The sequence below is a fragment of the Pavona decussata genome, unplaced genomic scaffold, assembly GCF_977016875.1.
Source record: "Pavona decussata unplaced genomic scaffold, jaPavDecu1.1 SCAFFOLD_210, whole genome shotgun sequence".
Taxonomy (NCBI): Eukaryota; Metazoa; Cnidaria; class Anthozoa; order Scleractinia; family Agariciidae; genus Pavona; species Pavona decussata.
In genome coordinates, this window is record NW_028145615.1 from 1,138,482 (window position 1) to 1,166,447 (window position 27,966).

At 39.9% G+C, this 27,966-nt stretch overlaps 1 protein-coding gene across 3 annotated transcripts; it reads left to right on the forward strand.

Moving 5' to 3' along the window:
• On the forward strand, positions 1 to 27,740 carry LOC146460637 (uncharacterized). 3 transcript variants are annotated; one of them, XM_085088048.1, is made up of 25 exons: positions 1 to 198; positions 4,887 to 5,126; positions 7,948 to 8,253; positions 8,759 to 8,874; positions 9,866 to 10,117; positions 10,756 to 10,897; positions 11,146 to 11,231; positions 11,310 to 11,406; positions 12,859 to 13,218; positions 13,692 to 13,822; positions 14,132 to 14,774; positions 15,244 to 15,950; positions 16,729 to 16,960; positions 17,381 to 17,442; positions 17,963 to 18,443; positions 19,303 to 19,587; positions 20,071 to 20,285; positions 20,796 to 21,142; positions 22,207 to 22,497; positions 22,615 to 22,808; positions 23,743 to 23,967; positions 24,452 to 24,697; positions 25,079 to 25,248; positions 25,654 to 25,795; positions 26,456 to 27,740. In XM_085088048.1, exons 1-25 carry the CDS (start codon positions 82 to 84, stop codon positions 26,852 to 26,854), a joined length of 6,486 nt encoding a protein of 2,161 aa, XP_084944174.1. In that variant the 5' UTR covers positions 1 to 81; the 3' UTR covers positions 26,855 to 27,740. The 3 variants fall into 3 exon arrangements, with proteins under 3 accessions (XP_084944174.1, XP_084944176.1, XP_084944175.1); XM_085088050.1 differs by lacking the exon at positions 1 to 198 and adding an exon at positions 2,924 to 3,037; XM_085088049.1 differs by lacking the exon at positions 1 to 198 and adding an exon at positions 4,349 to 4,713.
• The last annotated feature ends 226 nt before the right edge of the window (positions 27,741 to 27,966 follow it).

Sequence of the window (27,966 nt, forward strand, 5' to 3'; positions counted from 1 at the left end):
AACTGGATAAAAGAGTCTGTAACTCGAACCCCTATGTAACTCGAGGGAGTTAGGCTTGAAAACCATCAGGGCTTGTTGGTAATGGAAGACCCTCTGAATAAGTTCGCCAAACATGATGAAATGGAACCTGATACTTTCAAACACAGTGGATCTGAGGAAGATGACATCGGCTATCACTCGATTGGACGAAACATCAAGGTAATGGCCTTAACGACCATGTTAAAAACCTTTTCTTGGCATCGCCTGTTAATGCACAGGCAAGAGATCAGCTCGAAATTTTCAACACTAGCTTGTTCACAAATATCTGTATAAATTCTTAAATGATAAGGATGACTTAATGACGACGTAAATGCGAGTAATTTCTTCGATCTAACGAAACGAGAGCATCTGTGTTCAGGAAGAGGTGTTAATTGTTGCAAAATCTTCATACCGTTCGTGCGTGGGCTTAGTCGAAGACAGCACAAGTTTAATCAGCCATTTTTTGCCAGAAGGGTAAATTGTTAGCCCGTCTTTAGATGAAAACAAATCGCATCGTTAGACGTCTTTATTTAAAATTAGGGTCAGCCATCAGCTTCGCGAGAGACTATTATCTACAGAGCATAATTAGGCAAAGCCTCTCGACAAACAGGCCTCAACTGGCAGAATTTTGGACCTAACACAAAAGGTTCCAACCTACTAACACATTTTGTTTCTACCAAAAAATTTGTGGCGACAGTGTGACTGCGGAAATATATCAGATCTTTTTATTTTCTATTTTTTTTTAGGGCGATTTTGTCAGCCCAAACTGCTAACTCTTTTAGCAGTCTACTGATTATCGAGTTGGCACTAAAGTTATAATAAATTTGACTGACTCGTCACGTTGCTATGTTCCAGGGTAAAAAATTATTGCATTCTTAATCCTGATAACACTTGTGAATCGCGGCTTCATATTCAGTGGCTAAAAAAAAATAGAGTAAAAAAATAATCTCTTGCTGAATTTATCTGTTTACATTACAATGACGACCTCATCAGATTTAAGCAAGCAACGGACATGGTTAGCAAGTAGTTGACGGAAAACTTTAAACAGCGTCTGTCTGCTTTAAGTTTTGCATAACAAAAGACTTTGCAGATTAAGCGAAGTCTTTGTTGAAGTTTGGCAAAGCAATTTTCTGGCACCAATTAACAGGAAAAGCCATGCAATGAATAGTAACTGCCAATATCTGATCTGGAGGACCATCAATTTCTTGCATTGTCGTGGATTCCAAATGAGCACTAGAAGGTGTAACTGAGCTTTGTTTAATCACCTTCAAGTCAAGAGAATAGTCTCTTGGTCTTTATGAAAACAATTGATCCCACTAGGATCATAAACCAACTGAAAAAATTGAACAAAGAAGAAACAGATGATCTCAGTCAGCTTTAATTGTAAGGCGTCTAAAGATTTGAATCGGGATATCTGATTGAATTTCCAGTGAGAAGAGTTCAAACAGCCGGTCTTGCTATCCTCTCGAATGTGCACTGCCATATTTAGAACCTTATCAGTTTCGTTCAGCCAAACTATTTCAAAGTTGAAATCTATCATTTTTAAAAGCATGACATTGTTTAACAAGCCAATTGCAGTTTCGAGCAAGAGTGCTTCGAAATAGATGCATTAATAACTTTAAAAAAAATCACCTTCTCGAAGGAAATAGTCTGACTTCAAAAATAATTCTGTTGCAAACCCTGAGCATGTAATGTTCTTAGCTATCTGTGTGCAGTACGGTCGGGTCCAGCCGTTTTGCAGTCAACTGTTTTGTTTTTAGCTATTCAATTAAGCGACAATCAAAGTTTTTAGAAAACAGTGGACATTTCAACAGCCCCCGTTCTTGTATGAAGAAAACAAAAACACCCATAGCTAACGTTTAGAAGTAACTACCTTAGTTTAAAGTTTTCGAAACTTTACAGTGTAAACAAAGAGTGCTTCATGGCTTACATGTAGTAAAGGTTACCTTAATTTGCAGCAGGCGGTGCTGTGACAATTCCCAAAAGGGCAGTCACTTCGATTCTAGGTTCATGCAATCTTTATTCTTCGGCAGTCCGTCGGAAAGAACGGAACGATTGCAACTGTACGTTCCGTGGTAATGTAAACTTTGTTTGTACTTTGTGAGTCTAGCGAGCGAGCTCGATTTTAGTCTTCGCCCTGTATCCCACTTGGGAGCCTGTTCACAGGGTATATGAGTCAAACTAATACAATGAGCTTGGCTAACAATAAAATGAAAAACCGAGAATAAAGAAAATTTTAGCTCACACTGTGTACGGCATGAAATTGAAATAAATATTCGGTAGAAATTGAAAGTTTTTGTTAACTGATCATGCGATGTCATAAATTTAGACAAGAGAAGTTACAAACTTTGGTCAAATTTCACTAAACAAAATTTCGCACTCTTACTGGCTTTCCTTCTGTATCCGGGAAAAAGTGTAGGTCACCGCATGAAACCCAAATTTTGGTGATCTTTTATAAGAGGAGGTTCTAAGATCGTTTGAGTTGATCCAAGAACGTTTGAGACTGAGAATCAAGGCTTTAGATCGGCTGAAATATGTGTTTTCCGTGTGAGCGAGCCTCTGTTCACAATGTTGTTCGCTGAAAATAATAATAACATGTTATTTGGTCTTGGAAGAAAAAACAAAAAGAACACTCGTGAGCTTTGACAAGGTAGTTTGCCGGATCTAGCTGCATCAGACTGGTGTTTGTATGCTTTGACGCAAGTTTAATGCGCTTTATCTTAAGGTAAACAAAATGTTTCGTTTGTGTGTACGTTCGGTGTTAATTTTGACAGGATTTAATCAATGCTGAATAAGAATTAAGTCGTCGCCATGGAAATTCACTGCGAGTCGCGTTTCCTGTAGATTTAATTATGCCACAAGTGATTTGTACTTTTGTTTTGAGGCAATTTTGTTTCATTGCTTGTGCAGAGGGTCGGGAAAAGGGCGTCTTCGATTCCTTTCACTGCGTGAAAGTTCTTTTTCTTTTTGAAATAATCCTAGGCACTTGGGTGGAGGCCAGAAACTGTCAACTGAGCCGGTGAGGGTTCATTGAATATGATAAAATAGTTGAAGAAATATATATATGTTAATTTTAATCCATCTTTACTTGTAAGTTACGCCGAATGAATTTTGAGCGCGGCTAACAGTCGTACATCTTATGCAGGAAGAAGTCAGGTAGTAGGCTTGTATTTCTACTTTTCTTCCACACTTTCTTCTTTTAAATTTTCTTTTCTTATCTTCTCTTTTTTTTTAAACTAAAGTAGATACACAAGTGCAAGGTTATAGTATTTCGAATCTCTTTGGTTTTCACTGTTGGACGTGGTACAACTGAAACAGAATCGAAAATAGGCTAAACTATAACAAAAATATTATATTACTTTTTTAATCACTTAACCATGCTTGCCGGCTAAAAAAACTACATCCATTAAAACAGGAACATCAATCAATTAATTACTTTTCGAACGACCTGTATTTTCTGTAATTATAGCAAGTAACATAATTTCCATTAAGCCAATCAGCACTGATATGGCTTCTGAAAAGTACAATATTGATCAGCGCTCCGCCGATGGACAGTTCTACCTGCGTTTGAAAGGTTTCCTGGAGTAATTTATCACTTCTAGTACAATATTGAGTTAAATATCTTCTTCCCTTTTGAACTATCGTTGATTGCCTATGAAAGGACGCGGTATAACTGGTATAATTTGCTTTCAAACAATTTGCGGTTTCTAATTACTTCTTTGAAAGGGCACAATGCATTCGGGTCGTATCCCAATTAATTTATTAATTACTTCGACGAATTAACAACAAAATCTCATTAGTTATGGATTACAGTTACGCAGGATAAACGTAAAGAGTGTTAAATTTAATTTTGTGTGGGTCAGATTGAACCTTACCAGTTCTCTGAAAAATTCCAGCACTTTTTTGTGCCGATTTGATTGCTTGGTGTAAGATTTGATTGTTGTCATTTGCGGTGATATTTCTGGCTTACGCATACATTTTGGTGTTAATTACTCGTTTTGGAGATTTAGGAATGCAGCGTCTAACAATTTAGTGTTGACAAGCTCGCGAAAACCAAACTTTCGAAGTAATTTTCTCTCGGTTTACCTGCACTTTGAACAAAAACGTGGTCTCCAAAAAAATCGTTTTGTGCAGTTTTCTTCGAACCTTTGATTTTCACTATTGTTCCATGTGAAAAACTGATTTGCGAGGTGATCTTGCCCACAAAGGTGTTTGTGTAATATTTGCACTTTAGCGCGCTCTTTTTTTACAAGGTGGCGGGAAACAATCACCTTTACCACCTTGGCATCTCGTTGCCATAGCAATCGCCACTGACCGAGAGCGTGGCGTCGGTTTTAGGACTAGAACCAGCCAGGTTGATTTTATAGTTTACGTTAGCTTTGACCAGTGGGGAAAAGGAGGAGGTTAATAGCGAGAAGTTGAAAATATTACTCGGCTTCCTTTTTGCTTTTGGCTAGAACTTTGTGGCTTTTCCAGCTTGAACTATAGGTTGAGCTTAGTTCGAACTCTGCAGGTCCCACTTTACCTCAAGGATCTCGAAGTCGAACGCGTTGAAGCGGATAATTTCGGACTGTTGTAGTTAGCTTATTTGCTCTAGCTTTTGTGCAGTTATAATATGCGAGCATGAGTTACCTCGAAGGAAGAAGTTCAATTCTCGGTGGCTCGCCTGAGCCCGGTTTAAGCTCTGTTATAAAGGTGAGGTGAAAATTTAGCAGCTTTTAGTAAGATTGAAAGACTAAAGCTTTGGAGTGGAAACGTGACTTCGCGATGTTCGAACGAAATAATCCCATGTTCGAACAGTTGTATGTATTTGTCATGGTGTGACTGAAACCGGATTATTAACATCTTTGGCGTTATTTTTTAAACAGAGGTTAGAAGACCAGCATTTGAACGGCGATCCCGGAGCGAAAAGTCCAACAGTACCGACAAAGATTCGCGACATTGTCACCAAATCAATTTCGCCTGTCGATTCCAAGATGGCGTCCCCAGGATTAAATGATGAGTCAAGAATGTTGCAGTCCGAAGTCAGCCGCTTAGAGGACTTACTCGCTGCTACGAGAGCAGAGAGAGACGAAATTGGCTCAAAATACATGGCGGTTAGTGATAAGGTAAGGTAAAGTTTTAGAATCTTAAGCATTTTCGTTGGATTTTACGGAGTTGGAAGCCATCTGGTTTATCGTTTCAGTTTTGACTTCCGTTATATATTCCGTGTAATAGCAACGAATTAAAGTTGAATCACTTGATTTCATTTTACTTCTAATAGGAGGGATAATTAAAACTTTTAAAGACCATATTTCTACCCCTAGAGGCACTGTTTGCAAAGGGTTTGGTCATAGAAGCGCAGTAAAGTTTTTTTATGTTGTATTCGAATTGGAAACCTGATATATTCCGTCCAGCTTAACTGAAATGGGTCATGTTTTGTGATAGCGCAAATTGTGTGGTTTCTCCAACCCCCTTCTGTGATAGCCCTTTAAATTTTCAGCAACTTGTAAATTTAAAATTTAACACTTACTGAGGACGATATAGTTGTGAATATTTTAGTAGGTTAAAAAAAGGATTCTTTTGTTGACATGTCACAGGAAAGCAAATAATCGCCCGGTATTTGTCTTAATCACCTTCACTAAATTTGTTTTGCACTAATTCAAGGCAAAAGAAAACAAGATACGAAGCAGTGAGGTTTCAACAACAAAATTAATGTGATCTTGGGAACGGACAGCTTTAGCTGCAGTGCAAGCTAGATTTGGAACCATAATTGTAAAATTTTTCTCTATTTGAGTTATCTCGAAATCAACACTATAATCTATAACAACAATCCTCTCCAACATGCTGTCACGATTTCCACACTGAGCTTTTACAAGAGTTGCACTAATTTTTGACAGGGTTTTAAAGTGCAATTGGCGATATGAAATTGAGTGCTAAGGAATTAGATGGTATAAGATCCATCTAATTACTACTGTGATGTGCTTGTTTTATACAGTGTGCAATATGAGGGGTATCTTTGGCAATATATTTTGTTTCCTTCTAAAAAGCTTTTATTGTTGAAAAAAATATGATTAAATATAAAAGAAAAATATCATTTTGAAAGAAATGGGGTTGTTTAAGAACTGGTTAATTTAAATCTGCAGTGGTGACAAAGCAATTTGTCCGAGACAATAAATTATGCATACATAATTATATTGTAAAGTTTATTCTTAGTAGTGGGAGATTAATTATTAAGTTGAGTTGTTAATGAGGTTAGATGAAAATCTTAATGAACGTAGCTTGTCAAATTGAACAGCTTTTAAGACATTTCCAGGCATTCTTTTGTAATGCATAACTATAGTTTATTCCCAGACGAAAGATGGTACTGATCATGAACATCCAAATTCTCCTTAAACAGGACATTCCAGTATAAAAGGGGCCTGGAGGCCATTCTCACCTTCAGTTGTCAATCAACCATCAGAGCGTAAACAACTGACAAACAACAGTGCCTTTTTCTTTGGCTTCAACTGATAAAATTGGCTTCATTTTCAGAATAACCCTTGTTAAACAAATAATTTTTAGAACTTGATATCTTATATTGCTGTGGTGATATTATAAAATTTTGAGGCATATTTTTCAGAGGACACTTAAGTCAACAGCTTGTCACGACTAAGCAGCATCTAAATTTGCATCTAACGCCCAGAAAGGTGTGAAATGAAGGAGAGGGCTTGCCCTTTTAAAGCGGAACTTCTTGTTTAAAGCATGAAAACATTGGTTTTTATAAATAGATGAAATAAACATCAAAAGTAACCATGCTGACAATATTTTGATGTCTGACTGTAGCAAAAATTCTTTGAACTTTAGCGTAGGGAAGACAATAAATGACGGTTGCAAATGGGTTATTAATAATGGTAATATTAAATTATTATTTTGCAGTATATATTGCACATGAAGTAAATAGCTTGGGCAAAAAATAGAAGAATTCATATTTGCGATTGGCGTTCGAAAAGTAATTTTTAAAGCTGTTTGGTTTCACAGTGTTTTTATAATAAATTTCAATATTAAAATGTATTGAGTGGACAGTGCATTTAAAAACTTTAATAATTTTAGTTTAAGATCCAAAATTATTTTCACAAAGTTAATTAATTTTTGAGAACAATAATTTTGGTCTGGCTTTTTGCCAACCTGTAGACATGTAATTAACATATAAATTGAGCTTGATAATGGATTACTCCTCCTTCAGTCTGAAAAAATTACCATCTGTGTTTCTTTAATATATTTGCTGATCATGTCAGTATACAGGATGTGTGTCATATACCGTAAACATCGGTGTATAAGTAGCACTCGCAGATATTAAAATCACACCCCAAGTTTTGAAGCTCAAATTTTGAAATCAGGAGCTTTTGTCTTTTGTGCCAACTCCTCCCCCATCATGTCTTCCTCCCAAGATGTCCCAATCGAAAGTGAAATGAATGTTTGGTTTTATCAACAACTGTTTGCAAAGAGTAGGGGACGTAGTTCCCGGTGTTGTAGTCTGGTCTTTGTGCGTATATTCTCATGGTTGGTTGGGAAAATGCTCGGAGATACTTAGCTGCATTAAGCTACTCTAAAATCCCAGGGTGAATAAAGATTGATGATGAACAACATTGGTCAGGTCATTTGGCCACCATAAACTTTAAGACTGATGTTCCGAGTGTTAGTCCTTCATCAGAGCAAAGGATTATATACTGGTTACCTAAATGCCAGTGATGGTTTATAATTCTCATGAAAAATTTACATTGGCAATGTTTTTGTACAGTAATTACAAATTCATATGAAGATTTCAAGCAATTATAGTGACTTGCTTTCTGTTTAAAATAAGTAAAACTGTTCAACAGAAACACTGTTAATTGGAAAAACCATATACTTTTTAGTCACTTAAATAGGCTGTAAAAGCATAAAGACATTCCATAAACCATTACTTTTCAGTTGGAACATTACATGAAGGGCGGGACCAGTCCAGGAGGTGCAGGGTACAGTAGTAGTCTTGTTGCTGGTGACCAATCAATGGCTGACAGCAATCTAGTCCAGCAAGTTGCCTATCTGAAAACCAAACTGGAGGAAGAGCATGCAAACTACAAGCGCAAGCTGCAAGCTTATCAGGATGGACAGCAGAGACAAGCGCAACTGATTCAGAAGTTACAACAGAAAGTGTTGCAGTATAAACGTAAATGTGGAGAGTTGGAGAATTCAGTGAGTGAGTCGAAAAACTCAGAGGAGGATGTAAAGAAAAAGGTATGAATTTCAAATCTTATTGATCCATTAAATCATTTGCTGTATTTTTGTGATAAAACTGGGTGGTGATTCTCTCCCTGTAACAGAGCCCTGTTTTTTGTTATTGTTTTGTTTTTGTTTTGTGTTAATGAGATAAGGATAACAGCTATAGGTGTTAAATCTTGTTTATGTGTCAATTTGTTCAGTGTTTGGAAACTGGCTGGCTATGATGCATGGTCATGATTTAAAATAGACCAGCAATAAAAATGTACATGTACAGTGTAGGTTGTGTGTTCTACTGTTAGTGGGACAGACATAGTTTACCCGAGTATTTATATTAATTTCAGTTTTGGATGGTCAATATAGTGCTGGGGACTTCTTGATCAAATTTTGACCATGCATGAATCACAAAGTCTGGCAAATCCTTTTTGCAAAACCTAGTATTGGTACATTTAACACAGTGGTTGTTTTTTCTTCCAGATCTCAGTTTTATAAAATCTTTAATCTTTGCATTTTTCATATTTAGCTTGAATCTGCAACAGCAACCTTGAAAGAGCAGGAAGTAAGGCTGAAAGAAACAGAAGATGAACATTCCAGTGACTTGGAAAATTCTCTCATCAGGCTTGAAGAGGAACAGCAGAGGTGGGATTCACTTGAATTAGCGAAAAGGCAATTCATAGCAAGAGTTATAAGACTTTTTTTTTTGGCAGGCGCCATAAAATTGAGAACATGAGAATACTTGGAATGATATTTTACATGTTTTTCACAACCAATTCTCACTCTAGAATAGTTAGAATGCATGTCACTCCAATCATTCTGCCTTGGGGTGAAAGGAACAGCTTATTCCTTCTTCAGAATTGTTTTTTCCTTTTGTATTCCAGTCAGTCTTATCCTTAACATTCAGTCGATTCCACTTGAGACGAGAAGAATTCTCCACCCCACCCTCACCCCAGTTGATTTGTTACCTGACTCAACAGGTTAAGAGTTATGATGAAGAATGTGATTGCTTGCATTTTGGTGCACTATTTTTACTGACTCACGTATACCACGCGTTCAACATTCAAATCCTAGCAGTACCCAGGATGTTTGTCCCATGAACCTAGTTTAATGGCCTTAGCTCCCACGAGTCTCTTGTAGCTCAGTGGTAGAGCATCCGAAGTAGTAATCGGAAGGTCTTAGGTTCAACTCCTGATAGGAGCACTTTTTTCCAAGTATGCCTGTATCACTTTCTGGAATAATACATCATTCTCATTCATTCACCAGGCTTGAAATATAACATCACATTTATTTCAATAGTTAGTATGTTTAGAAAGTGGTGACTCAGATTTTCTATCTTCTTGCTTTGGTCATTGAATTTTGTTTCTTCCAACAAATTTAGATATTACTCTTGATAACAAATGAAAGAAGTTTCAGTTGAAAAGCTGAGCCTTTTTGCCTGAGTTTTCAGGTAAACCAAAAAATCTTGTCACAGAAGCTAAATAAAATGAGTAAAGTGAAACTCTAAACACAAAAAGGCTGACTGATGTAGTGTCTGGCACTGTAATTTCCAAACACCTCCACACCTGCAGCAATGGGATCAGCATCAATATCCTTTGACTAAATTATACATATTTTTGTGTGATGACTTCCACAGGAGTGCCAGCCTTCAGCATGTCAACAGCATGCTCCGAGAACAACTTGATCAAGCAACATCGGCCAATCAGCAACTGACGCTTGATATTCAGAAGCTGACAAATGACTGGAACAAGGCGAGGGAAGAACTTGAAGCTCGTGATGACGAGGAACAGGCCTATTTTGCTAATGAACATGTGCGTCTGATGGACATGTGGAAGACCATGAACAACTTTAGGAGGCAGTTTAATGAGATGAAATCTGCAACTCAGAGGTATGTTCAAATTATTGATAACTTTGAGACTGTTACAAATGTGAAAGTTATAAAATTTTATACATTCAACTTTGGACACCTCCATTTAATATTTTCATTTGATTGTTGTACCTTATTTTCACTAATCTGCATGAGTACTTTATACAGTGAAACGTCGGAATAGACTTAACTTTGTTGTGATTGAGGGCCAAAATAAAGCCTTGATTTCTTTTGTTTTTTTATAATGCCGCAAAAATCACAAAAAAATTAGCATAAAAGGGACAATTGATAAGGGACATTAGTTCTAAAAAAGTGTTGAAAATTGTCAAAAGCAATCATTTCCTATAAGTCTATCTTTATGAAATCCTATTTGAAACAATTTTAAGTCAAATACCACTCCAATTTACGTCATATCATATTAATGTAAATGTACGATACATCAACATGGAGACATCTTTATTGAGCTTTGAACTCAAGTGGAAATACCTATGAAATTACAAAAGAAATGAATACAAACCTTATCAAATAATGTACTTAATATATTTTCAAAAAAGCTAACAATGTACAGTGATCATGTAATGTACTTAAAGCTAACTTTAAAAGGATAATCTCATAAGCATTACCTTCCCTGCTGATCCTGATTTGCTCAATCTCCATAGGGACTTGTCCAGTGTTCGAGCTGAGGTCACCAAGTCTGTCCGTGTGGTGCAAGGTGCTTGTATGGATTTGGATAAAAATCTGAGAGGCATGGATGCTAATACTCAGTCGGCACTGGAGGATGAGAGGAATCGACGACAAAAGGTGATTATGTTACTTTGTATTTTATATAAAAAAATGAGACTTGCTTGATGTGTACTTCACGTTATATAGCATCATGTGGTAAAGGTCTCATTCAGTGGTTACCCAGAAGTGAAATCAACCACAATGGCATTTGTTAGGAAGTGGACTCTCTTTTTATGAAAGGCTTTTGTTTAAGCTCTTGGATATTAGTTAATTTGTTTGTTTATCAACTTATTTATTAAAATTTGTTTGTTTCTTTTTACCCACAGGCTGAAGAGCAACTACGTGAGAAAGTACAAGAATTTATTGAGCTGCAGAACAAATATGATAATGAGAGAACTGATCTTATGCTCAAGTAAGTGATGACCAACTTCCCGTAAACAGAGTGGAGACTTTGTTTAACTGATATGCATGTAATTTTGTGTGTATATAGGGTCAAAGATTTGACAAATGCAAAGGACAAACTGGAGGCCCAGGTTAATGAGATGGAGGAGACCAATTCAGTGCTAAAGAAGAAGATTAGTGGCTTGGTAAGTATTGAAGGACTACTTATATCTTGTTTGGGATATATAACCATTTTATTTACAGGGGAAGAATTTGGACTTGACTGTTAGTGGAAATTGACTCTTGATATGCCAGTAATAAACTTGATGTGTGTGTACATTTTTAGCTCAATGTTACATGTGATTCAAAACTTGATAACAGCCTTGTGAATGGTAGCCTCCCACGCAGTCGTTTTTAGGGGACTCGTATTACCTGCTCCCCACAAACACCTGCTCACGCAAGTGCCGCATTCCTTTCCCATTGTTTTACTCCTTAAGCACCCTTGCCAATTACCATCGAGGCATTGTCTAATGATGTCAAATCAAATTGTTCTTCCGTTTCCCGCGAGCTTTGTACAGTCTCTGGTACAGTCTTGAGAGATGTGGGAGTTTAGTTGGAATAAATATATTTTTTTCACTTCTGGAATGGCTGGTCAGGGCTGAAACGCCAAAACAAATATCGAGAGTGAATACAAGCACTTCTTGTGCGACGTTTTGATACCGTTATCTGCTGGGAGAGTCAAAATCTTCGGGAAAGTGTAATCAATCTTCCCTGCCTGATCGAGAGACTAACTTGATTCGAGAAAGTAAAGAAGAATGTAGAAGGTATCAAGGGGATATCTTCAGTATTTATCAGTCCATTAAAGACTATTAAATGGAAATTAAAACCACAAAGACTGAGCCAATCAATTTGTGGTCCTTGTGGAACATGTCGCACGTGCCCCTGAACAAATTGCAACAACAAAGTGAGTTTCAACTGCAAAAATCTTTTAAAGTTTACCGACATATCGGGTAATATTTTGGTTTCCTACACACCGAAAAGGTTGACAAGATTGAAGGCAAAGTTTGATAAATATTAAAGCGGCTTTGCGTAACCAGTCGGCAAATTGACGAAAATATAGCTATTTCTCGTCACGAATGCTTTGCTTGAAGTCAGTTGATAGGCATTTAAACAAGAAATTTTAAACGTAGGGCACACGGTGCTGAAAGCTCATGTAAGCTCAGTCAAGTTATGTCACCGCCGTGATGTTTTTCACTGTTCCCACAAGAGGCATTCTGAGGTCAAGGTCAACCTTCCAGATTTTAGAAAGTTAACTGTGATTGGCTTAGCATCAGAAAGGAATGCTGCACTTGAGCGAGCAGGCGTTTGTGGGGAGGAGGTAATACGAGTCCTCTAAAAAAACTGTGTGGGAGGCTATATGAATGGCTACACTTCAGAGATTTCATCCACAGACAAGAAATTAGAATGATCTGCTACCTGCAACATTCAGCATCTTATTCCAAGATTTAAGGGGCTAAATTTTGACCTGTGCGGTATTTGTTGCGTGTATGAAGCCTAAATTTCCTTGCTGATTAGGTGTGGGGTTCATTCACCTTGTTGCATTGCTCACAGACTTGACCTACATGTAACTCCTCTTACTCTTTCTCTGTTATTTCCAGCAATCTGGTTTTGCAAAGCAATCTGAGGAGTGGGAGAATCAGAGTGAGGCTAGCCTTGCTGCCATGCGTGAAGAAGCAGAAATCCTCCACAGCACTCTTAGAGAAATCACATTTGCTGTGAGACAAGATGCTGATAGCACCTCCAAGATACTGGGATCACCTGGTGGTGAAATCGAGGTTGTAGATGCTGGCTTGTTGGAGGGCGCTGAGGATGATTTCTTGAGCAAGCGGCCTATTTCACCATCACGTGCGGCTCGCATGCGTTCTTCATCACCCACTCGTTCCAGGTCTCCAGCAGTTTCTGATGGTGCTCTGGCCACAGTTCATTCTGCTATCCAGAAGAAGAACATCCAAGTCATGGTACGGACTTCATAATACTATTACAACGAAATGCACCTTGCAATTGAACTCTTTGTGCTTCATTCATCATTATTTAATTCAGTTCTGGAAGTATACAGAGTAAACTAAAATTCTTATTCCTAAAAAGTTTTTTTTTCTGTATTTACGATTTTGGAGAATTTTGCCTTTTGTTAAATTGTTTTTGGAGGCGACGGAGTCATGATTTTGCGACTATAAGCGCATGTAAGTAACACGAATCCGTTTTGTCAATAGTGGTCAGGCTTTTTACAAAAGCTCTTAGGTCTCAGTTATCTTTAATGTAACCCCGCACCTTCTTTCACATCATATAATGATGTTTTCGTAGTTAAGAGCTATTACGCTTTTTTGTTTAAAACGTTTACTTTTAACTTTCTTTACAAATAAGTCTTCCCTTAGATCTCCTGGTGATGTCATTGATTTTACATGTAAGCATTTTCATTTGTTTTCAAACCTAGGAAATGAAGAGCAAGGTTGAGGCTGCGCGAGATTCGGAAAAGAAAACCAAGAAACAGCTTGATGATACCGAGAATGAACGAAAACGACTGGAGAAAGCACTGACTAGCGCGCGAGATGAACTCGATTCCACGTAAGTACAGTTACACTGTGGCTTAGGCTAATAGCTTTCTGCCCAGGGGTGTCAGAATTTTAATTTCTTTTGTTTAATCTTCATTGTTACCACTAACAAACGCACTTTAGCCTTTGGGTTGTATTACGATTTAGTTGGAATGTAGAAGTGGTTAAACGCCTACTTTTTGTGGAGGAATGAAAACGGCTGACAGGAATCAGGGTCACCCTGGCCACACTGTTGGATAGTGACCACTCTCATCACTGCTCCATCCTTCATCCATCCTTTCCTGAGTACGATGTAATTGTCTACCCTTCCTTTTCTTTTCAGACGTCAAAAAGTTTCCGAGGCAAGTCAGGACCGAGAACGCTTCAAGGCACATTCAGATGTCCTCTCCACAGAAAAGCAGAACCTTGAAAAGTTGAGACACTCCATGAACGAACAACTGGAAAACATGACAGGAGAAATCGAGAAGCTGCAAGCAGCAAACAGCGAGCTCCAGCGCCAGCGAGACAACTTGGAAGATGATAAAGATGATTTGGTTCGCGAGAGGGAGCGACTGGGAAAAGAAGTGCAGCGAACGACTCAAGTTATTGAACAACTGGAGACGAAGCAATCGTCACTAAAGGAAGAAATTGTCACGCTAAAAGAACAGCTGTCACGTGCCATGCTAGATAAGGAGGTGATGGAACAAGAGAAAGCGCATGTCAGCGAGACGTTGTCCAAATCGGAACTTCAGAAGGCGGAACTGGAGCTCGATATCAACAAGATGAAGTCGGAAGAGATCGCGTTGCGCGACGCATTGGTGAAGTTGCAGTCGTTGAACGAGGGGCTGGGGCAAGACAAGATTGAGCTGAACAAGATTATTAAACAAATGGAATCGGACAAGTCATCTCTGTCCCAGGATAAAAGGGATTTGGAAAACGAGAAGAACAGTATCAGGCAGGAATTGATCCGCGTTGAACAGGAGAAGGTCAGTGAAATACCACCTGCCAGTTTGAAAATGTAGTACAAGGGACGTGCATTATAATGTTTGTATGAGAAAAAAAAAACGGGAATCGAAATCTCCTTAGTATTTCAAAACTTAACAAACTGGAGATGCTAGGCTAGGGATTTTTCTGGTCAAATAGAAGGGTCGTATTGATCTAGGAAGCCTGTAAGAACGTTTTTAATTCTCGAACGTTTGCCTGTAAAATCCTTTCTAAGTCGACGTAGACTACCGTGAAAATTTTCCAAACAGGTGTATGAAAAATTGAAGACGCAATTCTCATTAACAGTTACTCTTGTTCTTGTATAAGATTAAGAACCTAAACCAGGATACTATGTCTAGCGAGAAATCAGCGAAAAGAGAGGGTGAGTCAGAGAATTCTTCTTTGAGTCAGTCTCTCCTATTAGTAAAAATCAAGAAATACTTGAGTATAATGTTGCCTTCAATCCTTCAGGTCGATTTAGACACAGAGAAGTCTACACTTGATCAGAACCTCAGCATTCACGAAGCAAGCAGAGAAAAACTAGAACAAGAGGTGTTAGTGGCCAACCGAGAAAAAGCCGAGCTCGGCGAAGCGCTAAACCAGGTGTCACGAGAAAGAGATTCAATCTATGACGAGCTGATGACAACACGCCGTGATGTCGAGAGGCAGAGCTCCAATGTCGTGCGTTTGGCTAAAGAAAAGGAAGAGTTGACACGAGAGAAATCCAGCTTGCTTGTACAGGTTAATGCAGGCGAGCGAGAAAACCGCGGCTTAGCCGAGAATATCGCGAGCTTGAAGAGCGAAAAAGAGTCTCTGGAAACTGCTTTGTACGACCTACAGCAAACTGCTACAAAGCTCGAGGCCCGCAAAGAGGCGCTCGAAGCTGAAAATCAAGAGCTTCTGCTCTCAAAGGAAGCGCTCACTGTTGACGTACAGCGTGTGCGCAAAGAGAAAGAGATCGAGGAGGCAAAGTTACTGAAGGACAAAGAGCTAGTCGAGCAGAGACTGGGCCAGACTCAACGTGATGCCGAGGTTGCGCTGAAGAGAATGGAGCAGAAACACGATGAGGAGTCGGAGAAACTGAGGCGAGAGAAAGAAAGTTCGCTACTGCAGGCCAATCAGGAAAAGGAGGAAGCTATTTCAATGCTGAAAAATGAGAAGGAAGACTTGGGACAAAGGTAAACCCCGTCTCTTTCAATTATTTTTTCCAACTTTACTGGAATTTATTTTGTGGAACAACGATGTTCTCATTCACTCGTATATTAACCATTATTGAGTAAATTTTTGCAAACTGAACTCGGAAGGTTAAGGTTTAACCCTGTTACTTCTCAAGTTTTCCATGTTTAAAACAAACACAAAACGAATTTTCAATCGAAATGCCTTCCTGTTACCTCTTTAGTAAACTTTGGTTATCAGGCCAGGTTTTAGTTTGTACAAGAACTTATGAGTGAAAATGATAATGATAATCCAATGTAATTAAACTGTCTGCAGTATGAAAGTTCCGCTTTGTAAGTGGTGGAAAGCTATTTGTCATGGATAATGACTGTCGAAAAAGAAATATATTTTGAACGCCTTATTTGCATGACGTTTTTTCATATACTGTAGAGAAAATACCGTAGACAATGTTTCGAAAGAAATAGTGTCTTGAGAATGATGCATTATTCAGTAATGACACAGGCAAACTCGGAAAAAGAAATTCCGAGTGCTCCTATCAGGAGTCGTTCCTAAGACCTTCCGATTACTACTTTTCGGATGACCTACCACTGAGCTACAGGAAACTCGTGGGAGCTAAGGCCATTAAAGTAGGTTCATGGGACAAACATCCTGCATACTGCTAGGATTGGAATGTCAATGAGTGGCATATGCGCAATGAAAGTGTCTTGTAAAAGAGGTAGCCATTTTCTTTTGTGCAAGATTGACTGCTTCAGTGACACTGTGTGGCCGTTTTGTTTCTAGACTCGAACGAGAGAAAGCCATTCTCGTGAACGAAGTTGCCTTGGTTCAGAAGGAGCGTGACGATCATTTGCTGATGGCTGAAAATGAAAAACAAGAGGCGCTTCACGCGGCAGCCAATGAGAAGGGAACACTGCTTGAAAGACTGAACAAAACACAGAACGACTTGGAAAATGCGAACGTGGAAATAGACAGGATCAAACGCGACGCCTTCAGCCGCGCTGAGCAGGACAAGGTAACTGAATGGAACTTGATAGAGGTGTTTTTTTCAATTTGTGACAAGCGTACTCAGTAAAATTAAAGGAAATCCTAGTTCTTCCAAAAGGAGTCGAAACATCTGATTATTATTTCGAATGCCTTACCACTGAGCTATACCTAGCCATTAAACTAGGTACCTTGCCGCGGTAAAAATGCGAGGGTTCGTTCTCAGATATATCGTGCGGGACGCACGCACGCGAAAAACTATCCGTCGCATCGAAAACTCCGCCTACCAAACGATCTCTGCTAGCGTCCTGCTCCTCCCCTTCCCCCCACACACACACACACATCATTTTGAAGTCAAAATCATTTATCATGACCAAGGTGTTACGGAAAAAACATTGCAAAATTCTTTATCTTTTTATGTTGCTTATGTATTCTGCTTTGTCCTCTACAGGGTGCCATAACCCAGACTCAGAATGAGCTGAGAAACACTCGAAGCAAACTTGAAGACGTTAAGTAAGTGAACTTGTGTAGCAAGTTTTTATTTTGCTTCCCATCCGTTGAGTAAATAGTTCAAAATAGAGTTTTTGTCACAACTCTGAGAGGAAAACTTATTATCAACATTTCAAAAGCCAACTAAGTCCCATCCAGTTTTATTCACTTTTTTTCTCGTTAATGTGTTTCCGGCTTTCGTCCACGCTGGATAGATAGAAAAAAAACGCTGATGAAAACTGCGACTTTCAAAAATGTTGACAGAAGTTGAAGTTTAAAATAAGGAGGCTTTCAATGTGGATGGCGAATGTGCTTAGTAAACACGGATTAAAACGAGGACGTGTTTAGACTTTTCACTGTGGATCAGATAGGTGAAAAAAGTACTGTTTTCAAACGGTAATGCCAGTGAAAATACTGGTGTCAACGAAAATGCCAAGGTATGTTTTAAATCGAATGAAAAGGGAAACTTTCTGAAAGTAAATTCGTGTAAACTGGATCTTATCTTCTTGCTCTTTTTTTTTTTTCCATTTTTTGTACACCTTAGCAATCGCTATCAGGCAGAAGTTACTGAACTGAAGAATCAGATCAAAGATTTGGTCCGCGTCAAAGAAAACACTTTAAGAGAAGTCAGCGAACTGAAGCTTCAACTTAAGATGGCCGAAGAAGCACGGGATGGTGTCCGTCGGGAACTCATCGATGCTCATCGGAAAATCCGAGAGGGCGAAGAAGCGCGCGAAGTTGCTCGCAAGGAGAACACTGATCTCAAGAGACAGCTGAAGGATGAAGAGCGCGAAAAACAAGCAGTGCAAGAAACCGCCAACGAGCTGAGAGGAAAGGTGAAAAAATGCGAAGCGGAAAAGACGAATTTGAGAAGGACGCTTGATGAGGCTGGACAGAAGATTGGGTCACTCGAGGAGGCCAGAGCCGCACTGCAGAAAGAAGCTGGGGAGCTGAGAGCGAGTTTGAGGGAAGTGGAAAAGGCGCGCTTGGAGGCTAGGCGCGAGTTGCAGCAACTTCACAATCAGGTGACGTTATAACTATCATGATCTTAAACCGTTGCTTCTTAATAATGCAATGTTAAAAAGATGAATCTGACATGGGTTGAACCTTTGCTGTTGATGAAGATACACTTCATGAACTTTTCAGTGACCTGGGGAACAATTCATGTGTAAGTTAGGGGCAAGTCGAAGGAAATTACTACTCAGTTTTCAGTGAACGGTGAATCAACAAAACAGGAGCCGCATTTAAAAGGCGTGGGGTTAAAAATCAAGAGTGAATTTCTGTGTCTTCTATCTGTCAGTGTGTTTTGTACAAAGGCGAATTTGTGTTAGCCTAAACGATTCGTGAAGTTTTTGTTTTGTCTTAAAGGGCCCTAGTCAGTCACACCTTTGTTTTTGTTTATATGCGTGAGTTTGGCTATTATATTTTATTCGGAGCTTGTCGAAATGAACGAAATAACTGTGAAACTACTAAAGACAATGAAACACACTTTAAGGAACACAACTTACAGTAAAGCATTACGATTTCGCTTCACCATGCAAATCAATAATTTCGATGGCATCGAAACAGGCGGAGGCTGACTAGGGTCCTTTAAAGAAAAAAAAAATCATAAACTGTACTGATGGACTGTATAAGAAGATTCTACGTGTTGCCCTTGGCTTGCACTTTGCCCATATGTTTGCGTTCTTTGTGAATAAACCTGGTTACCAGCCTCACACGCAGTCTTTTTCACGGAGTCATATTACTTTCCTACAGCAATACAACTCCTCTAAATACAAAACTGTGTGGGATGCTACCTGATTACAGGATGTAGTGCTAGAGTTAAGTCATGCTTGGTAAACCACAGATCTCAATCAACAAAACTTTGTTGGATCGTTTTTTTAGGTTAAGATGCTGGATGGCGAGTGCCTCAAGAGCAAGAAAGAAATATCGGATCTCAAAGATCAACTCGCCAAGGACGAGCATCTCATCGACGAACTTCGCCAGGATAACTTCAATATAAAACAAAAACTTGTGGAGACTGAAGGGCAGAAGGAAGGTGCCAAGCGAGAAATCCAGAACCTGACGCGAAAATTCGCAGAAATGGAGGAAGACAACCGCGTGAAGGAGAAAGATTTTAGTGCCGCATTGGACGAGGCTCACCGCGCGGAACAAAAGGCCACCGAAAAGGTAAAAAGCCTTTGTTTATTTCTTTGTTGGTTGGTTAGTTTTTGTTTGTCTAATTTTTGTCAATTAGACACTTCCAAGTTCACACAGCAAAATACTGCTCAGTAGCTTTCATTTGAATGGTCACTCTGTTGGGTTTCATTCAGAGACCCCAAAGTTATAACCACTTACTACAGCATAATCACTCCAACAGCACCACAGGAAAGTACTGCTTGGTAGCTTTCATTTGAATGATGACACAAAGTTAACAACTTAAAACCAAGAAAAATTTCACACAGGATACAAAGAGGAATGGAAAACTGCCACAAGAAAAAATAGTGACACCTTAGGATTTCATCCAGACACGTAGTAAGAATGTAGAGCAAACAAAAAATTTCGTAATGCTTCTGAGCCTCCATTTGAATGGTCACACTCAGATTTTGCTTGTCTGAAGCACGTCTGTAAATGGAGAGAGATATTATTCAATGCTGAAATTGTCTCTTGTAGGTGAAGAATCTAGAGAACTTGTTAGATAACGCAAGTCAGGACAACAGCGATCTGAAACTGAAGTTGTCTGGTTCCGAAGGTCGCATCACAGGCCTTGAGGCACAATTAGCACGTATGGAAGGATCAAAGAACGATCTGGAGTTTAAACTGGCCAGTTTACACTCAACTCTGAGAAGAACATTGGGTATCAAACCGCCAGGAGAAATAACCGGCAGGTAAGACCGGCGTTAGGTTGTGTTCGACCTATGATTAGGGAAGTTGTGCGACCATAACTGTTTTAAACTAACAAAATGTGAAGCAGGCTTCTTGCTGCTATGTCTGGTAAAATGTTCAAAGAGTTACGTCGAATTTCACTTTATTTGGGTTTTGCGAGGTGCAAATGCGAGCCTGGATGATTCACAGCCATTTGTGCGTGAGTAAAGTCATATTGTCACCTTTCTCAAATCTGTACTCCCCCCCCCCCCCCCCCCTTTAAATTAGCTCTCAGATAAGCCTCTTCTCAACTCTCCACTTTAGAGAATGACTTTGCTGGACCTTTAGATGTCTTTCTTCGTTGATTCCATTTTGTAAACAATTGGCGTTTATTTTTAGAGATGCTCATATTTGCTCAATGCGTGTTTATGTTTAGTCATTTCAAGGCCACGCAAAAAAGAATAGTTTCCACCAATGGGCTTATCACGTTTGCTACGTAGTTGTCAGTCTGATAGTTGTTTACCTTTTTGCAGAACTCCCTCGCCGACACGCGCTCGTAGCCCGAGTCCCCGCCGTCGTATGTTCGGCAGAAGTCGTTCACGTTCGCCGGAAAAGGCTATGGAGGAAACGGTAGATGGGGGCGACCGCTCGCTGTCTCCGAGTAAATCAATGGAAATGTCGGGAGAGATTGATCCCGAGACGGTCCGCTCTGCTTTGAGAGATTTCGCTCAGAGCATGAAAGAAGCTGAGCGAGAAAGAGATGAGGCAATGGCAAAGGCGAATAATTTACAACGTGCAATTGAGGAAATGGGCGAGGAAAAGGGACAAACCGAACAGAGGCTACAGGCGCTACAGAAGTCGCTTGGAGAGTCTGAAGAAGGTACGTTGATAAGCCTTTTAAAAAGATACAACGTCAATTTGGGCGTTTACCGTTCACACTAGAATTTTAACGTTGTAAACTTTGAAATCAGATTACCAAATTTATTCTCGTAACTGAATGTCAAGAAACTATTTGCACCGTGGGTAACTTCTTTAAATGAAAAAAACAGAAGGTTAAGTTCCCGCTTTTGTTAATACTTTTCCTTGTTTTGTGCTCTTTCTTTGTTGATTCCCATCATATATTCACATTTATTTATTCATCCTTCACGGGTATTTTACGAACTCAAAATATTACCAGCTCCCAGCTAGCTTGATAGCTCAGTTGGTAGAGCACTGCACCGGCATCGCAGTGGTCATGGGCTCGAATCCCGTTCAAGCCTGAATTTGTTTTGTTTTGTTTCGTTGTTGTTGTTGTTGTTTTTTTTTTTTTCAGGCTTTCCTTTCGTAACTGCTTAAGTTGCGCAAATAACTGCGAGGGTCTTTGTTCTATTTAATCTTTCACCCGCAGTTCAATATGTTTCATAGAGCAGTTTCCAATTGAGTGTCATAAAACCAAAACCAAAGTAATTACTCTGGCCAATCGCAACAGATGTAAACAAAACAACGAGCCAATCAGAATTCGAAGCAAATACATGTAACTGGCGCCAAGCGCGGCGAAAGCACGATTGGTTTTGGTTTTGGTTTGGATTTCCATTGGTTGAGAAAGTGACGCGAGTTTTGTTAATCAATCACAGAGCGCAGTAATGCAAAACCAAACCAAACGCGAAATTACTTTTGACACTCAATTGAAAACCGCTATATAGTCACATTCGTTCTTACTTTTGCAAAACATAAATGTTGCCTATTTTTCCCGCTTTCCGTCGTTTTTTTCCCGACACCTACCGAGTTCTTTGGTGTCAGTAGCTTTGAGCGCTGTGTCACGAGAAGTAGCTTGTTATACTCCAGGGTCAGACAAGCCAGTTACGTTAGTCTTAAAACAACAAACTGACTAGCTTCGTAGACGAATTTACCGATCAAACTGGCCATTCCTGATCTGTAGTTGATAGTTGTTTATTTCTTTTCCAGGTCGCCGCGGCGCAGACGGTCGTCTAAGTAGTGCCCAGACTGCACTCATGCTACAAGAAGAAACCATCAGACGCCTGGAACGAGAGCGCAAAGGACTGAACGAAAAGATCTCTGTACTAGATTCCAGTCTCGCACAGGCTGAAGGCGAACGCCGCCAGTTACGAGACAAGGTTGCTCAGCTTCAACAGAGCGAGTCAAAGAGTGATCAGGAGAAAGAAGCCATGCGCGCGCAAATCGAGAACGCGGAATCGAGGCTGACCAAAGTTGAGTTGAGGAAGAGGTCCCTGGAAGGTGTGGAATAAGTTACTCACCATAATATTATCCAGCATAGTAAAATCTCACCCTTTTTACATAATAAAGCAAAACACAAGAACATCACTTTGCTAAGTCATTCTTTGTTTTCGCCAGGTGACATCGAAAGACTTCGAATGCAGTCCGCTGAGGGCGAGGCGGAAAAAGTAGCGCTTCGCGAGCGGATTGATCAACTAATGCGATCTCAGCAAGAACTGGAGTCGCGATCAACTTCTCTTCAACTCACAGTCGACAGGCTCACGCTTGCCCTGGCGAAGACTGAGGAGGAAGAACAGGCGTTTAAAGAGAAGGTAACTGAGGATATCTTTAGTCGTGCGTGCCGTCGAAGTGAAAGCATGACATAAATAGGGATCAGACAGGAGTCTCGAGTCATTAAACATTCAAGGTCGTGAGACAAACGTTCATGACCAAAGTGAGTTAGTTGCTCTGAAGGAAACATATCCTAGCAATGTCTAAGATAAATGATCAATGGTGCCAGTTAGCGATCATGTACCTTCGTGTCAAACATGTCTGATCGACACTCACGGGTGCGGAAGTTTTGCGTTCTTGTGAAATCTTGACGGCGAGCGTGTTTGTCATTTCGGTCTGGCGGTCTGTCTGTCTGTTTGTTTTTTTGTTTGTTTTTGTAGTACAGTGGAACCTCGATTTAACGAACCTCTATTTAACGAAGTCCTCGATATGACGAACGATATTCTATGTCCCGGCCAAAGTTACAGTAAAATGTATGGAATAGAACCTCGATATAACGAATTCTTCGATATAACGAACATAATCCGGAAGCCCAAACGTAAAATCTATCTCGATATAACGAATTACAACGTCAACACGCAACAGAAGATAAACGCTGATCAGATCAACACTCTGAAAGTGTCGTTTTTTGGTAAACAAAGTTGCGCGTCTGCTCAAAAGTGAAAATAATTACTACTGAAGGCCACCATGCTTAATGAATTGCATCTCAAAACACAGCAATTCTGGGTGACGAAAATTGCATTGAATTGCGTGACAAAAGTTACCTGTGTTGAGAATCAATCATTAACTATGACCTCGATGTAACGAATATTTTAGTCGTTTCCCTTCAAGTTCGTTATAGCGAGGTTTTCGATATAACGAACCCTCGATTTAACGAACAAATTTGGCCGGTCCCCAGCGACTTCGTTAAATCGAGGTTCCACCGTAGCAAAAACCACTAAAGCCGTTGGTAAATTTAACCTTTTTGGTTACTAGGTGACTGAACTGTCACTCAGTTTGAATGACAGCAATGCCACGTCGCAGTCCCTGCAAGAGAGGCTGCAGCAAATGCAGCGCGCGCTTACCAACAGTGAGCATGACCGCAAGATCATGGCCGAAAGACTGGAGGCTCTCAAAGCTGCCCAACAGGATGCTAAGAACAGATACAACGTACAACAAGACCGCATGCAACAGATGAAGAATGAACAAGCTGACTCAGAGGTACTAGCATGTCTGTTAACCCTCTGCCTTCCATTACGGCTAACGGGAAAGTGTAAAAATAGAACACATCCATGAAGCTCTCATGGTCAGGTCTGAGTAAACAGTACCACAGGAAAGTACTACTCAGTAGTTTTCATTTGAATGGTTACGCTCGAAAGTTAGGTGTAGCGTAGTGGTCACAAGATTGTGCTTTTAATATTGAGCATTTATTTATTTATTTTTTTTTTTTTAAGAACTTGAAAACTAGAACCACAGGACACTAGGTTTTCATCTCATTTCGGGAGAGGAGGAAAGGAGTTTATGCTTAGGAACAACTGCTTTAACTGCAATTCTTTTTAACGTCAGTTTCAGTTAAATTGGGTGCCCGGCGAGGTTATTCGATAGAACAAACGTATTTTTCGTTCAAGCTGGTCTCCATATCGCTCGTTGACAGAGGGAAGATTGTGTAGGCTTACTGGGATCTTTGTTGTTTTCGTTCAATAAGGTTCGCCGCATGGAACTCGAAGGACAAATACGCCAGCTGCAGCAAATGCTACAGCAACAGAAAGAAGCCGAAGAAGAACTCGTGGCAAGAATTGGTAAATTACAGGAAGAGAAACGTGAGCTGCAAGATCGACTGGCGAGTTTCCAGCGAGGATTAGCTAGCGCCGAGCAAGAGAAGAGGGAACTGGAACGAGCGCATGTGCGGTTGGAGAAGGACAAGAAGGCTTTGAGAAACACTTTGGATAAGGTGAGATTTGAAGATTGTAAAAAAAACAACAACAACAATAGAAAATTATGGGAATTATTTCACAGCGAAACTTTTAATGGGACTAATGGGAAAGCACTACCTTAAATTTCGTTTCGGAAAAAATACTGAAAGGCGACGAGCAGCGCAGGCTGGTAACTTTCATTTCAATTTTCGAATCTCACAATTTCATTTACAGCCTCAACACGGCATAATTAACAGCACCACAGCAAAGCACTGCTACCACCTTGTACAACATAATAAACAGCACCACAGGAATGGTCGAACTTTAGGATTTTTCCCACTCTGTTTTGATCCCTTGTAATGCAGCTAACGCCAAAATTATGAATTACTGAATTGTTTTGTGTGCTGCGTCGTCCACAGATTGAACGAGAGAAACTGGAGGCCGAGGACGTGGGTTCCCGATTGCGTGACGAGCGTGACAAGTTGGAGCGATCAAGCAGCTCCTATGAAAACGACAATCAGGAATTACAGCGGACGATTCAGGCCCTGCAGCAACAAATAGCTGATACTGAGCATGGGCATGCGCAGAAGTAAGTATTAGTACTTCGTGTATTTAGTGCTTATGTGGGAGCGATTTGGAATCTCTGACATTCTCGCGAAACGAAGCACACAAGAGGTTGGTGAAACAGCAATGCACCTAAGGAGTCCATTGAAAACAGCTTCTACAAGGACAATCGACCTTTGTGGAGTTCTCCGTAGCCTTCAACTCTCTCCCTCCCCCAACCCTCCAGGGAAAGGAATCATTTTCTACAACCTGTCAGGCCGCTAACATTTTAATTCCTAAATGGATCCGCAGCAACGTTTTTGCTTACGGGTCATAATAAAAACAGAACTGCCAGAAACTCTTGTCCAGTTTGTATTGTTTGAAACCGCACGCATGCAAGTACACCTTTGCAGTTGTTTCTGAAAATTATTTTTGTTGTTTTGCTGCGCAGATTGGTTGAGCTGACAAGCCGCCATCGGCAAGAAGTGGAATTAGAAAGCGACAGAGCAAAACAATCCCAAAGCCAACTCGAGAAAACCCAGATGGCCAGAGAACGAGCCCACAAACAGAGAGTCAAAGGCCTAGAAGAACAAGTGAGCTTACCGAAGATTACCGATAGTTACCGAAAATATCCGATAGTCAAGACTTCGGTAGACGTCGTTTGATGTTTTATTAGCGTGAGGCGATCTCGTGTCGTGTCTACGTATCTTTAAGTCTACTTATTTCTCGTTTGCCAGGTTTCATTGGTATTCTTTAATACTTATAATAAAAGAAAACCACCTCCAGCAGAGTTTATGGCAAAAAATTAACTTATGAAATTTATAGCTCGTGAAATTTTGGATGGCCTTTAGTCAGCAAAGGGAGCTAAAGATGTTTGACCTTCTAATACACGGCTTTAGAACAAAATGATACATTGCTGGTGGTAAAATGAAAACTATTTTGAGATAAAGAACGTTTTATAACTTGATCCAATGTTGGCTTGAATTTGTAATTTAACTTTTTCTGCTTTGCAGTGCAACGACTGCAAAACTATTTCAAATGTGATCATGTTTCAAATGTTTCAAAAACTGCTATTCCACAGTTAATTGTTTTGTAATGGAAAGGTGGCCTTCACTGGCGAAATTCCTGCGCTAATCTTGACGCCTTGTACAATTATCCCGACAATTCTTCTCTGTTCTCCTATCTCCGAACTAAGTTCGTGCGAAGTTTTATTTGAAAGAAATGTTCTTCAATGTCGTGTTTTTCTGTGGCAGGTGGCTACCTTGAAAGACCAGCTCGCCAAAGAGATTCAAAAGAAACAATCTTACATCACTCGCACTGCGCAGAAATCAGACGAAATCCGGGACCTCAGAGGCAAACTGGAAGACTCGCTTAACACCGTAGCACGTGATACCATCTATGAGCCCGCGGTCCTGGAACGTGAGTCACATAAACTTGAAGACTCCGTGGATGCGAGTTACTCCACTTCGCCCATGCGCCGAACCAAATCTGCCTCGCCTCCAGTCCGGTTCCCGGGCGACAAGATGACGACCAGCACGCCAGCGTATTCGGGAATCTCGCCTTCCCGCCGAACCACCCCGATCTCATCTTCGATGGCTCGCCGTGGCACTGGAGTGAGCCCTTTACGCAAGACTAGAAAGTCAACTACATGAACTACTTAATTTTAGTTTTTATTTCAAGCGTTTTAGATTTTAAAGAATTTTCTGTTTGGGGGTGTCAAAGACTAGAAGCAATCTCTTTTGTCATGGATTGTTGAGCGATAAGCGAGTTATACGCGAGGGAGTTGTTTGAAGGTTAGCCTAATCGCTGGTTTCCCGCGCCTGTGGTTCTTTTTTTATTATTATTGTTTGTTTGTTTATTTTTGTTTTTGTTTTTCGTTTGGTGCTACGTGTCAGAGAATGGGGAGCGCTTCTGGTCAAGTTTTGGGCAAAATTTTGTTTTATTTCCAAGGACGAAAATTTAAGTGTTTGAAATCTGGTTGTCTTTTTTTAACATTTTACTCGTATGCTGATTAATTCTCCTTTCTGTTTGCGATACTCCGTAGGAGTCTTTACGCACAGGGTGTTTATTTCTCGTCGATTTTAACCGTCCCTATTGCATATTGATTGACATAGTTAACGATTTTAAATTCACGCTAGGTAGATAAAAATCTAATATGTATATTTGTATGCGACTTCCATGCCATGTATGGTCCTTTGATTGTAAGCCTTCGAGAATACAGTCTTCTTAACTGTTCATATTTGAGTCGTCATCCATCGATTTGACAAAAACGTCACGCACAATTACTTTTTCTCATGGGATAAGTTGCGTTACTTTCCAAAAATGAATTGTGGAGAAGACTGGCGTTGTTTGAAGGAAAGTGATCTTTTGCAAAACCGTAGATATTTTTAACATTTTTCGTTTAAAAGGCATTTTTTTTTAATCTTGAACGTGCATTATTTATTTGTTACCTTGCTTTCACAAGGAATCGCACGTGTAACTTATTTGACGTAACAGAGTGATTATTGATCGTAACTTGACAATAAAGTGTAATGAACGTATTTGTATTGTCGTCACGTGACTTGGACTAGCGGCTTTTCGCTAGTGACATGCATTATCCGTTATAGTTAACAATTGGAATGTGTGCGCAAGTTTTCTGAATATGAGCCAATAAGGCCTCGTTGTTTATCGCTCATAGGAAACGAGTAGTCTGTTTTAGCTGCCATCCAAACTTTTGGGCCTTGTCCACCAACAAGCGGGAGAGAAAAAAACGCAATTCCGCTAT